At 39.2% G+C, this 13,340-nt stretch overlaps 1 protein-coding gene across 12 annotated transcripts in view; it reads right to left on the bottom strand.

Moving 5' to 3' along the window:
- Nucleotides 1–13,340, bottom strand: part of CDC42BPB (CDC42 binding protein kinase beta) — a 100,847-nt gene that overhangs the window by 26,463 nt on the left and 61,044 nt on the right. For all 12 annotated transcript variants that reach the window (XM_065685143.1, XM_065685146.1, XM_065685144.1 and 9 more), the window contains exons 8-18: nt 11,418–11,666; nt 10,475–10,554; nt 9,555–9,721; nt 9,342–9,461; nt 7,351–7,484; nt 5,828–6,070; nt 4,092–4,202; nt 3,382–3,626; nt 3,099–3,204; nt 2,387–2,511; nt 1,487–1,592 (exon numbers count right to left, since the gene is read on the bottom strand). In XM_065685143.1, the coding sequence (XP_065541215.1) occupies nt 1,487–1,592; nt 2,387–2,511; nt 3,099–3,204; nt 3,382–3,626; nt 4,092–4,202; nt 5,828–6,070; nt 7,351–7,484; nt 9,342–9,461; nt 9,555–9,721; nt 10,475–10,554; nt 11,418–11,666 (1,686 nt within the window). The remainder of the gene's footprint in view (nt 1–1,486; nt 1,593–2,386; nt 2,512–3,098; nt 3,205–3,381; nt 3,627–4,091; nt 4,203–5,827; nt 6,071–7,350; nt 7,485–9,341; nt 9,462–9,554; nt 9,722–10,474; nt 10,555–11,417; nt 11,667–13,340) is intronic.

Here is a 13,340-nt window from a genome sequence, read left to right as displayed (position 1 = left end):
GTATAAAACTTGCACAGTGCCATACCAGGCTTTCAAACAGGAGATCAATGTCAATATTTAATGTAAAACACACCAATCTAAAACATGCTAGAAATGGCAAAACCATGAAAAATATGATACAATCCAGGTCTTGAGATACCCAAGACACATAGAAAACTCACCTAAACAATTCTTAGGCTTGCTAAGTAGTGTATGCTATACTTCTGCATACAACATACAATTCTGCCCTCCTACCCCAAAAGCTAACGTTCTGAGCTTTACCCAGACATTTTTGCAGTGTGGACTACATTTTTTATACTGCCCCTCTAGTCACACATGAACTTGCAGATAACAGTCATGAAAAGGAGAGGCATTTTTTATGTTGAGAAATAATTGTCTTAGATCAGGTTCTGCTGAAGTTACAAAACCAGTTGTAATATAAAGAAGAGAGAGTGTTATTAATCAGTGTATATTGTTTTATATTGTTCTTTTCTGGCTGTAGCTAAAAAGAAAATGCCAACTGCATTTGATCTGATCTTTTTTCCTATTAAACTTCTCAATATTATAATAGTCTCTTGATGATGTAGGCAAATGTTAGCTCATAGGAAGTCATAACTTTTTCTTATTATCTCCTATTTATAGGTTTGGAAGGGGTGAGTAACTTTTTATTTCTACAAACCAGCAACAAATGGACTTTTTGCACAGCAGAGTGTGCTGACTGGCATTGCTAGGGACATGAACTTCCATGCCTAGCTGCAAAAGGCTCTCCCTTCCTTATGCAGGACATTTTGTACCTACCAAGGCAAAACACTGGTTTTGTCTTAGAAACCATACTCTTTTGTGAGAGTTCTATTTTGCAGATTTTGTTGGGAATTCATGTTACTACTGTGTGGGAAAGTTATGGTGTAAGGTCTCATTGTTCTGCAGGTAAATAAAGCTACATGTTCTCAGTGTGTCACAAGTTTGTAACAATATCTGCCAGCTGATACATGTTCACGAAAGAAAAACTTTGTTATCTCACAGTGCAATTAACATTATTTACTTGCATCTTCCACACATTCCTGTATTCCTCTTTAATGGTTTAAGTTATGGCTTCTTCTCCCATCTGTACTGTTTAACACAGTTTGTGATGGCAGATATTAGTATGAAGCACCTCACCCTGTAATTCACAGAACCATCACAGAATGGTTAGGGTTGGAACAGACCTTAAAGATAACCTAGTTCCAACCCCACCACCACAGGCAGGGTCACCTTCCAACTAGACCGGTCTGCTCAAAGCCCCATCCAACCTGGCCTTGAACACTGCCAGAGATGGGACGCCCTCAACTTCCAATTAACAAATTCTGATCAGATTACCTAGTTGGATTTCATGAGCAATAGGCAAAAACTAGAAAGCAGAGCAGAGGATTTATTATAAAATAATTCTGATTATGAACAGATAGCTGAAAGTAAAAATACAGCTTCTTAGATGTCCCCAGGACAGCCTGAATGCTTGCTGTTTTCTTACCAGTGTTCGTGACCCCAGACTGGAACTTCTCAATGATTCTAATTCTTCTGTCATTTTGGAAGCCAATGCTTGGAGATAGCCACGAGCATCCTTCTCATCACTCACCCTGTTGTACAATTGCAAACAACAGTTACTTAAAAGTTTCATGGCTCATAGCACCAAATATTGCAGCATGAAATAATCAGTGTCTACACTGGATTTAGGGACATTAACAGAAATGGACTGAGCAGACAAAACTCTCCCAGCAACGAAAAGCTGAATATATCTTAAATTGTCTGCTTCAGATTTTTCTTTTATCTAATTCTCTTGATTGTGGCAGTTGCTAGGGAAACTGAAGTTTGCCTTCCAACATCAGCAAGAGTTCTGTGAAGATTCACTGTGATTGTTTAGAACATGATCTGCATATTGCTTGTTCAATTTTTATAAGGGCTACTTTCAAGTCCTTCTTGTTTTACATGCTGAAAATACTTGCACACAGCTTGCTAAAACAGCAAATAACAGAGGGAAGAACTGACCTGTAAATGAAGTGCAAGTGCTTGCCTAGTGCAGCTAGTGATGTTCTATATGTTAATATGGACCTTTTAAATAATAATCATCTTCCTGAGTTTATCAAAATATTCCAATGTGGGTGATTTACTGAATACATTAGAGACAAAGCAAGTTGACTCCGAAACCCTCTCCCGTGTTCTTAGTAGCATCTGACAATTTCATATGCATTACTACTCAGCAACACTAGACTAGAAAGCAGAAGAGAGACGGTTAATCAACACTCAAAAGTACCATGCTTTTGTTGGTCCCAGACACAGGGAAAGGGCCTACCTATACATTAAAAAAAAAAAAAAAAGCCAATCAGTATTTCAGAGGTTGAAAAAGGCCATCTGATCTCTGAACAGCACATACCATTGAATAATCTCTGCAATCTGAGCTTCCCAGTGAGCAACAGACTCCTTCTTTGCTGCTAGGTCTTGGAGCTCATCTTCCAGCTGCCTGTTCTGTGCCGTTAATTTGTCCACAAAGGAGCAGAGCTGAAATAAAAAAATAATTTCACTTTGTGACTTATGTCAGTTTCAGACTTTTTACACATGCATATGTCTACACACTTATAGAATCTGACCAAACGAGACCATCCTGGGCTATCTGGAAGTTCTAACACAGACCACACAGATCAAAGAGCTGGAAGGGGATCTTTTTTTGTGGAAATGGAGACTAGCTCCTTAGCACAGAAGAAAATATTGCCAGTTCACGCAAAACAAAGGAGAAGAGAAAGCAAGTGTAGCGGTCATTGAGAAGAATGAGGTTTAACTGTAAGCCATCAGGAAGGCAGGCAGTCTTTTGTAAATGCTTTGCTCTCTGTGCTGCCTTCATGAAGAAATCAGAAGGTGATGCCTTCTGAGCTGTGGAAATCAATCTCACAAAGAGCAGCACTGAGACGCTAAAGTTACTATTTAGCTAGATCTCTGACGTTTATATGGCAAAAAACAACTTGTTTTATTCAGATACTGCCTGAACATTCACAGATCCTGCTCTGATCAATGAGTAGAAAAATTCAACATCATAAAGTAAGAAAGTTAAGAATTATATTTTGCTTAAAAATATTTCTTAAAATAATTACCCTCTCATTTTCTGTTGTTAACTTTTTGTTATCTTCCAAGAGCATAGATCTTTCACGCTCATACTTGTCTTTCATTGTTCCTACTGCTTCCTCCATTTCACTGTGCCTAAGAAGAACAAGAAATAGAAACACTTATACTGTAACACTGCTGACCCTGTAGACTGGGATTTTCAAACAGGAATAAACAGAGTTAAGGTGAAATACCAGCCCACAGAGATTATCTATGCAATGCAATACACAAAAAAAGAAATCCATAATGAATGGAACATGCCAAAAAGCTTACCTCTCTCGCTTTGTTTTCTCTAATTTATCCTTTAATATCATGATCTCTTTCTGCAGTGCAAGCTGATGGCTCTCTGAATCATGTACTTCCTTTTTCACATTTTTGACTTCCAAAACATGTGATGCTTCTCGTCGGACCAACTCCTCTTCATAAAATAGGATTTTCTTTTCCAGCTCAGACTTAATTTTGGAAAGCTCCTGCTGATGCTCTAGTGTGGCACCTGCTGCCCGGCCTCCCTGCTTCAGCTGTGGAAGATGATAAATCATCAGGAAAAGATTACAAACTCTATATTTTGGGAATATTATTTAAAATCAGAACTGTCCAATTGGTGGCACTTGGGAAAATTTTTATTTGGGTGCCAATTAATTTAAAAAGTGGCTGTATCCAAGCATTAAGCCCCCTAAGTGACTGGTCCTGCTTCCATGACCCTAATAAGGGGTTCAGAAGGGTTCAGAGATAAGAGATTTGGACTACATTAATTTAATAGCTGCTTGGAATCTAAATAAACTGGACATTTTCAAGGCATTAATGTACAATGAGATATTTGAGTCTTTCAATCAAGAAAAGAAAATAAATCCTAACAGGATTTATTAGGTCAGGTTTCTAGTAATGCTATAGTTTTTAAGTCTCCCACAGACATCAACAGTTGAGTAAGCAAAGCTATTGCAGCTCTTTATGCCATGAGTAAACATTTGTCAAGAAACATGAACCTTTAGTGCTTCCAGTTCATTTTCCAGTTGTTTGGAGAAGACCTCACTGTGCTCACGAAGCTTGCGTTCTTTTGATGCTTCTGCTACAACTTCTTCAAGTTGGGCTTCCAGCTGTAATGAGTAATTTTAAATCATTTCAGTACAAGATAGTGGTATCTGTGTCATTCACTTCCCTTCCTCCATATGGAAGAGCAGAAAGTTTTCCTTATTTCTATTTATGTTATACCACTATAACAATAATCTCAGAATGCTATAATTGTTTTCCCTTCAGTTATCCAGGCATCCATCTGTCTCATGCAGCAGAGCTATTACTATTTGACTGTTTGTACTGATACGAACTACAATATGTTCAGGGATAACTGCATGGCTTCTATTAATGCTAAAAGAAGGAAACGGCACTAGGAAGTCATTGCAGTTGTGAAAGAAGTCTCCCATATTTACAGGTCAGCTTCACGCCTCATTATATACTAAGTCAACCTTTGAGCCAAATGATTGCAAAATACTTCAAACACGAACAATAAACACTTTTACCTTGCAATTAAGGAACAAAATAAACTTGATCATCCATTTATCAACTTCAGGAAGCTTATCAGAAAGACAATTTAGATTTAGTGGCAACTAAGGCAACTGCTGCAATTCAAGTAATAGTGGCACAGTTTTAAAACCTGACAGGAAGGGTAAGATTTGTTTTTCCTGCATTCAAAATCAGCTAGCAAAGTTGTTTTCAAAAGGTCTGTATTTAGAATTGTGGGCCAAAATAATGAACTTACAGATAATGTTCTGAATAGAAGATTGATACAGTCATTAGGAAAGGGAGAACAGAGGAATTTGTAACAACAAAGACAGGAGAATATAAAGCCCTGCATGCAAATATTTAACTGAATAAGTAACAACATTTGAATGCCCCTGCTGCACTCTGCTGTGGAGACAAGGTTCCACAGCCCTACAAACCAAATATGGTGCCACAGCCCTTCAATCTTTCACTTTACCACTTCTTATTCATGGATAAGTCTGAGAAAACTTCATCTCTTAACTACATTTTCATAGACTGCCCTTCAATTTGCCAGACATTTTCTAGCAATGTTTCTAAAGCAACAAATTTCTCTTCTACACTTCACTCAGAAAATACATAAAATTTCATGATTTTCCAGGGATTAAAATACTCCAGGTTAACCACAATAGCTGTTTTTTCTGCCCTCTTCTGGTTATTCACTTAATCTTATGTAAAACGATAAATTGCCTATAATACTAATTGGAAATTAACTTGCTTAAAGATATTAGACTTCCTCTACAATGACTAACTACAGAGGAAGGAAAACCACATATTTAGTCTGTATCAACACTCCTCCCTCCACCTGAACAGAAAAATTCAGTTAAAAAAAAGTTAAAATACTCCAGTGTTAAAGCACATGAAGACAATTACAAGCTGACTATGAGGCTGCAAGAATCAAAACACAAGGAACTAAGAAGCTGGGCATATAGCAAGAATAGTTTTCTCCAGAATAAAGATCAGCCTTGGTTCATTTCCCAATACATCAGTAAAACACTTAGAAAAAAAGTCAGGATCTCCTTTGTGAAATGTGGCAAAGTTAAATGGAAGAGGAATTGGGGCAATTTCTTACAGACGGACAAAGTAAATTATTGTTAACAGTCCCAATTTTTCAGTACAATCACATAAGACATACTGGATAAGCAGCAGCTGAAACATGTTATTGATAGCTATTTTATCAAGCTACCTCTTTTCTGATCTTCTCTGATTTACGGATGTCCTGTCTCATAGCATCAATCTTCTGCATGTTCATTTCCACTTCCTCTTCTTTGTCGCGAAGTTGCCGGGACAGCTTCTGCTTTTGAGACCGCAGGTCTCCCATCCTCTCACTGAGCTCAGAGAACTCCTGCACAGCTAGCTTTCTTTGCTGATGGGCATCCCTCAGTTCTTTGGATTGTGTCTTTAATCTCTCTGAGGCTTCTACAAGTTGCTGGTTTAAATAAAAAATATATAATACAGAGTCACAAACCAGATCCCCTCGCCTCTTCCTAGTACAGACTGGGCCCCATCCCAGTATAAATGGGATCCCTTTGGCCTGACCCAGTACAAACTGGCAGCTGTAGCCCAAAGCCCCTGTGGATGGCAGGAAGTTTGCTGATGTTTGATGTAGTGTTAGCCAAACCTGTGAGGAGCAGGAGTTGGACTCAATGACCCTTATGGGTCTGCACTTGAGATCTTTTATGATTTGAACCCCATATATTCTTTCCAAGAAAAAATGAACTGGACATACATAAGCATCGCTTGAAAGCTCAACCACCTCACATCAATTCTAAATATTATTTCTAATTCTTAATTTACACTTTTTTTGTTTGTTTCTTTTCTGGCTATGCAGCTGCACTGATGTACCAAGACAGCAGTTACTCTGCATCTAGTGTGGCAGCTCCAAGAATACCACCTCACTTCTAAATAATGTACCTGTACAACAGTAACCATTTTTGAAGGAATGTTTTAGCAGACAGCACATTGAATGCACCTATCGAATACACTGTACCAGCACTGAGATGCTGCTGTAAATCTTGTGCAACTCTTCAGAAAACTGAGACAGGTTCCTTAGTACAAACAAACTGTGAAGTTCCAATACTTAAGAGTTTAAAATTTGTTTCCCCATTCCCCCTTCAAATCTAGTTTAAAACTCTTTCACTGAACCCTTCTAACTCCTGTGTAAAGATCCTTTCCCCACTTTGAGACAAGTGTACCCCATCTGTCACCAGCAGGTCTGATGTCATGTAAACCAACCCAAAACAAAACAATTCTGCCACTGACACCAGGCTAGTACCAGCTATTGATCTGCTGGCTCTTCCTGTTTCTTCCCTCTTCATTCCCTGAAACCAGAAGGATAGAGGAGAACACTACTTGTGCTCTTGACCCCTTAACCACTTGTCCCAAAGTCCTAAAGTCTCTCTTGATTGCCCTCAGACTTCTACTGAAACAGTTAAGAATAATTTATCTTTAAACTAAACCCATTCTTTAGGTGCTTGTTCCATGTAGCAGAACATTGCTGAGATAAGCAAGATGCCTATCAACTTTCAAAATTGAATGTGTGCTACTTTGGAAAACTACTGCACTGCTAATGAAATTAACAGGTTCACCCAATTCTCTGTGTAGTTTTAAAAAGCAGTACTTGAAACACTAAAATTGCAATCACAACAGAACTGTTCTATACGTACTTTACAAGACGATTTTTAAACTTATCTATCTTTGCATCAATACCTTATGAAGCTCCTCCTTTTCTTGCCGCAGCACTCTGCACTGCTTTTCTAGTCCTTTCAACCTGTGCATTGAGTCTTCATGTTCTTGTCGAAAAGCCATTGCATCTGCAAGCTGTCCTTCCAGTTTACTTATATCTGTAGATTAGTGCATATTAAAGATAACTGGTCCCAGATTTACACCAATAAAGGAAGCAACATTACTCAAGCAAACTTGCATCACTTTGCTTGGAAGATCAACTTGTTTCCTGTTCCCACCATTCTACACTGTTTAAGGTAATCCTGGGGCACTGACACCCCCAAATAATTTTAATATTCTCAGTCTATTAAAGAAATCCTCCTAAAGGCTGTGATCTCTAAGTGAAAAAGCCTTAGCACAGGGCTTTATTTTGGTTTTGAGGGATGCACCTTCTAGCCCTTGAAAACACTGAAATAAAACTGATTTGCTCTAATACCAGTTCTAGTAATTTGTCTTGTAAATAGTTTTCATTACATGACTGAAGCAAGGCTGCAGTCAGTCATTAGTGCATCCAGCAAGACAGGAAAAGACTATTTCCTAGAGTAAATAAGAACTAACAATATGGGAAGGAAATAACATCCTGCATGAGCAAGGCTGGAGACCCAACTGACCATATCCCTGGGAATTCACTCTCAAGGAAAATGTAACAAACTTGATTTGAAATTATCACCATTCAGTGCAACAAATGAACCACCTTTATTATTTATGCTCAGTCTTAAAGTTGGCAAGAAAACAAAGTGCCAATCTCTATCTCCATCTGGTTTTAATTACTCCTTTATTAAACAAATAAATAAGAAATTGCACAGGGAATAACCGTCTCTCTCAAGTTCCACTGATGTCTGCGGCAGAACAGTAAATTGTACCTGAATCCCAATTCAGGGATCCCAAGCACTGCTGTAATGATTAAAGCATTATTCCTTTTCTCACTTCGGCACAAACTTCCTCCCACCCTACATGAACCAATACCACTTTTTAAAACAGACCTTACTGCTACTTTCTATACTTAAAAGGACACCATTGGATGAAGAGATAGATAAACTTGAACCACTTGCAGTAGTCCCTTAACCTATTTTGACTCAAACCTAATTCCAGCATGCACTAGAATAGCCTTTTTTGGAAGGATAATCTATGTAGGAGAGCTGATTTTTACAATGTATGTACCTAAAAAAGTGGGCATATTGCCAAACTGCAGGGAGGAAAAACACCAACCCAGCATCACAAACTCAGCATCTGAACTCACTTATGCTATCCTACAGGCCCCTATAAACCTCTTAGCTAAGTCATTAGGATTCAAAACTACCATTTTGTTTATCACCAATTTCCAATTAAAAATTAGATGCTAACAGGAGGTTTGCACGGATAAACTAATAGCACTGTCAGACAACAGATTTTCAGTGACATGGATGAGTCAGCCTTCTCTCAGGACAGATGCCAGTATTTGTTTTTCTGCAATGCTCAATGCTTCCTAATTAATGCATCACCAGACAAACATAAAGGGAATGCGAGCTCAGAAATATTTAAATGTGAACTATTATTATACATCCCCACACCTATCCTCTTATGTTACTAAAGAGCAACTAGTCTTTTCTCCCAACTGTCTCTTACACCTGTCTCCAGGTAAAATCCCTCCAAAACAATACTTCCCCAGAAAAAGGAGAAGTAAGGAGAACAGGATCTCCTGAGATTTTTAGGGAAACAAGGATCACAGAAAATATTTAACTGAACCCATCCACACAATTCATCATACTCTAGATTCTCCATGACAGTATAATGCTATCAGGCCAAGCAATTGGAAAAAAAAGTGCTCATCTGGAAAAACTGAAATGTCTCTTAGTATTGAACGAGACTGTAAAAAACCCTTTGCTTTTTAGCACCTTCAGAACATTAATTCTACTTATTGCACAAAACCAGTGCAAAATGTTACTAGGGACAGCAAAATAAATTGCATTACTATAATTACTTTGCCAGAGGCTTACCTGTTAATTTGTTCTTCAACCGTTCAATTTCTTCATTTAATTTTTTAATCTCCTTATCACGGCTTGTATTTACTGTAACACACACTGGACCTTGGAGGTTCTGCATTGTCTGTGTAGATTCTTAGAAAAAGAAGGACAAGGCTTTCAATAAAATACCTTCCCATTCCTCCTAATGAGCACAATTAAAGATACTAACAGATAGAAACCACCAACCTTGCAGTTTTCTGTTCAAATCCTGCTTTTCTTGCTCTAATTTCCGTATTTTCTTTTCATAGCCTTCTATTTGTGAAGTGCTCTTTAAGTCACGCTGGACATCCATATCTTTGGTTACAGTGTCAGACTGCATTGCACTCTTTAAAGTGCCTCTATCAGATAAAGAGCTGAAAACAAGTAACATAAATTAGAACATTTTAATACCCAGAGCAGACTATAGCAGTGACATGATGGGATTCCAACAAATATCCACCTTAAATTTACAAGAACAATTAGTGTAGTAATTACTACTGTTGAGACAACTGTCAAGGTAGGTAAAGTTGTTATTTCCTAGCTACTGTGTATGCTGCTGTAGAATTAAGATACCTGCATTCAGGACTTTAATGACACAGATGTATATTCCCTTTACAAGGCCTAATTTTGCCTAAATTATTGAAAACATTAACTCTCCCATGCCAAAGGTTATCAAAAGTGAGCAACTTTGTCCATGCTCAGAAACATCTACATTATCTTAGACTACCAGCAGGGTTTCAGAGCTAATGCGCTAATCACGAACTGTTCCTGGCAGACATGCAACATTGACAAGACTTACTCTCAGCTTCTCAGTGGTGAAACAGCAAGTTTATTGAAGTGACCATATGAATTGGTCACTTGTATTGAATTCACCAATTGAAGTGACACATCTAGTTCCTTAACTTTCATTCATTTCAAACAGATAAAATATTAAATACAAAAGCAACTATTCTTGGCAAGCATGACTAAAATATGTTCAGACACTTGGAAAAAAACGAAAGGATGAAAGTTTATCCACAGGTATACCTATGGACATCAACCTTTCTACATGCTTAGAAATACGAGAATTTCCTGGCACTAGCTGTATTCAGGAAACAAGTTTAATGAACAGCAAATCCTTTGCTTACCTATCAGTTGTGTATGTAAATCCAACGAATGGTAAATGCAATCCAGAAAAGCCTGTGTGAGAACTTGGTGGCACCACTTCCTGCATGAAAATAACGTGTATGAAAACTCAGAAGAGAACCAACAAGAGCTAAAGACATTAGAGTTAGATTCAACAGTTAAAGAGAGACAGCTAACAGAAAGACTTTTCCTAGTGTATACCAAACAACAATTGGCATCTGCTCTTCATTGTAGAGACTACCACTGTCTCCAGACAAACTTTATTTCAGATTAGGTCACTTAATACAATTACTTGAATTTAGGAGCCTCTTGAACTGGCACTTGAAAAGGTAGCAGTTCAAAGTACAATGCAACCAGTAAAAGAAAAGCCAAAATTTCAAGTTTCTGATTAAACCTGGCATCAATAATGCACGCTATTAATTTTAGTATGCTGGCTACTATTAGATACGTAAATCAAGAGACTTGCCAAAAGCTCTTCATTTCTTGGAATACAAACTGATTAACAAATTGCCACAAAGCCCTCTGCTTCTGTTGACTTGAATTTGTAAACTACTTCTCAACAGAAACGGAGGAGGGCAACACCTATGTACCCAGTCTGAAAACTAACCTCCTGGCTCCTAAAGGAGTGGAGAAGTAGCCATATGAGCTCTCTCTCACCTGGACAGCTGTGATCGCAAGCTGCATGGAAAATACATGCGTATTTTTGAAGACAGAATTTTTATTTTACTTTATTTAATAAATCCAAATACTAGCTCCTTGGAAAGGTTTAAACTAAAAGTACAACTAAGGGTTTACTTCTTCTTCCCACCTAAGTATGTTTAGCTTGGACTATGTAACAGCAGTCAGTTTTGGCAAGTGCTACCATTTAGAACCATAGAAAGGTTTGGGCTGGAAAGGACCCTAGTTTGCATATTCTCATCAGTAATATTTAAAAGAAAGACTCACTGGATTTCTTAATACATCATCATCTACATCAAAGTTTGAGGTGTCAGAAGGACTGCTAACATCTGGAATGTAAGGTGCTTCTAGGTTTCGGATGTTATCCCAATTAAGTCCTTCAAAGAACGCATGAGACTTAAAATCCTCTATTCCATTCTGTCCCAGTCTACGCTCCCTACTGCAGATAAGTCGCTGAATAAGATCTTTTGCTTCTTCAGATACATCTGTAACATGGGATGGAAACTGAAATCGTTCCTAGAAAAAAAAAAAAGAGACATTTTTAGACAAGGAATCCATTCCAGAACTTTCAATGGTAGTTTCAAAAGGAATGTGCTAAATTACATCGACAGCATTCGAAACAAATAGTCAGACACCGTTCTAGTTCCAGCAAGCAGTGGCAGAGTACAATGCAATACATTCAGTGACAGAACTTTGTCTTAAAATGGATTTTGAGGACAAGCAATCATTTCTCAATTTCCTTAATACAGATCTGTTTGAAACTAATTGCAATTACAGTAAATCTATTGGGAAAAGCAAACTCTTCTTTTTTAAAGACATACAGGATTTTTCAAAGAATCATAGATTAGTTAGGGTTGGAAAGGACCTTAAGATCATCCAGTTCCAACCCCCTGCCATGGGCAGGGACATCTCACACTAAACCATGTCACCCAAGGCTCTGTCCAACCTGGCCTTGAACACCACCAGGGATGGAGCATTCACAACCTCCCTGAGCAACCCATTCCAGTGCCTCGCCACCCTAACAGGAAAGAATTTCTTCCTTATATCCAATCTAAACTTCCCCTGTTTAAGTTTTAACCTGTTACCCCTTGTCCTGTCACTACAGTCCCTGACGAAGAGACCCTCCCCAGCATCCCTACAGGCCCCCTTCAGATACTGGAAGGCTGCTATGAGGTCTCCACGCAGCCTTCTCTTCTCCAGGCTGAACAGCCCCAACTTTCTCAGCCTGTCTTCATATGGGAGGTGCTCCATGACCCCCATCATCCTTGTGGCCCTCCTCTGGACTTGTTCCAACACTTCCATGCCCTTCTTATGTTGAGGACACTGGATCTGCACACAATACTCCAGGTGAGGTCTCACAAGAGCAGAGTAGAGGGGCAGGATCACCTCCTTCGACCTGCTGGTCACGCTCCTTTTGATGCAGCCCAGGATACGGTTGGCTTTCTGGGCTGCGAGTGCACACTGAAGCTGGCTCATGTTCATTTTCTCATCGACCAGCACCCCCAAGTACTTCTCCGCAGGGCTGCTCTGAATCTCTGCCCAACCTGTAGCTGTGCCTGGGATTGCTCTGACCCAGCTGTAGGACCTTGCACTTGTCATGGTTGAACTTCATAAGCTTGTCATCAGCCCACCTCACAAGCATGTCAAGGTCCCTCTGGATGGCATTGCTTCCCCTCCAGCATATCAACCAAACCACAAGCTTGGTGTCATCAGCAAACTTGCTGAGGGTGCACTCAATCCCACTGTCCATGTCAGCAACAAAGATGTTGAACAAGACCGGTCCCAACACCGATCCCTGAGGGACACCACTTGTTACTGGTCTCCAGCCGGACACTGAGCCATTGACTACAACTCCACATGCGGCCATCCAGCCAGTTCTTTATCCACAGAGTGGTCCACCTATCAAATTGATGTCTCTTCAATTCAGCGACAAGGATGTCATGTGGGACAGTGTCAAACGCTTTGCACAAGTCCAGGTAGATGACATCAGCTGCTTTACCATTGTCCATTAGTTCCGTAGCCCCATCATAGAAGGCCACCAAATTGGTCAGGCAGGATTTCCCCTTAGTGAAGCCATGCTGGCTGCCACCAAGCACCTTGTTGTTTTTCATGTGCCTTAGCATGCCTTCCAGGAGAATCTGCTCCAAGATTTTGCCAGGCACACAGATGAGACTGACTGCTCTGTAATTC

Source organism: Lathamus discolor, chromosome 6 (assembly GCF_037157495.1).
Source record: "Lathamus discolor isolate bLatDis1 chromosome 6, bLatDis1.hap1, whole genome shotgun sequence".
Classification (NCBI taxonomy): Eukaryota; Metazoa; Chordata; class Aves; order Psittaciformes; family Psittacidae; genus Lathamus; species Lathamus discolor.
Note: the sequence above shows the minus strand (reverse complement) of the source record. Positions and strands in the feature narration are given on the sequence as shown.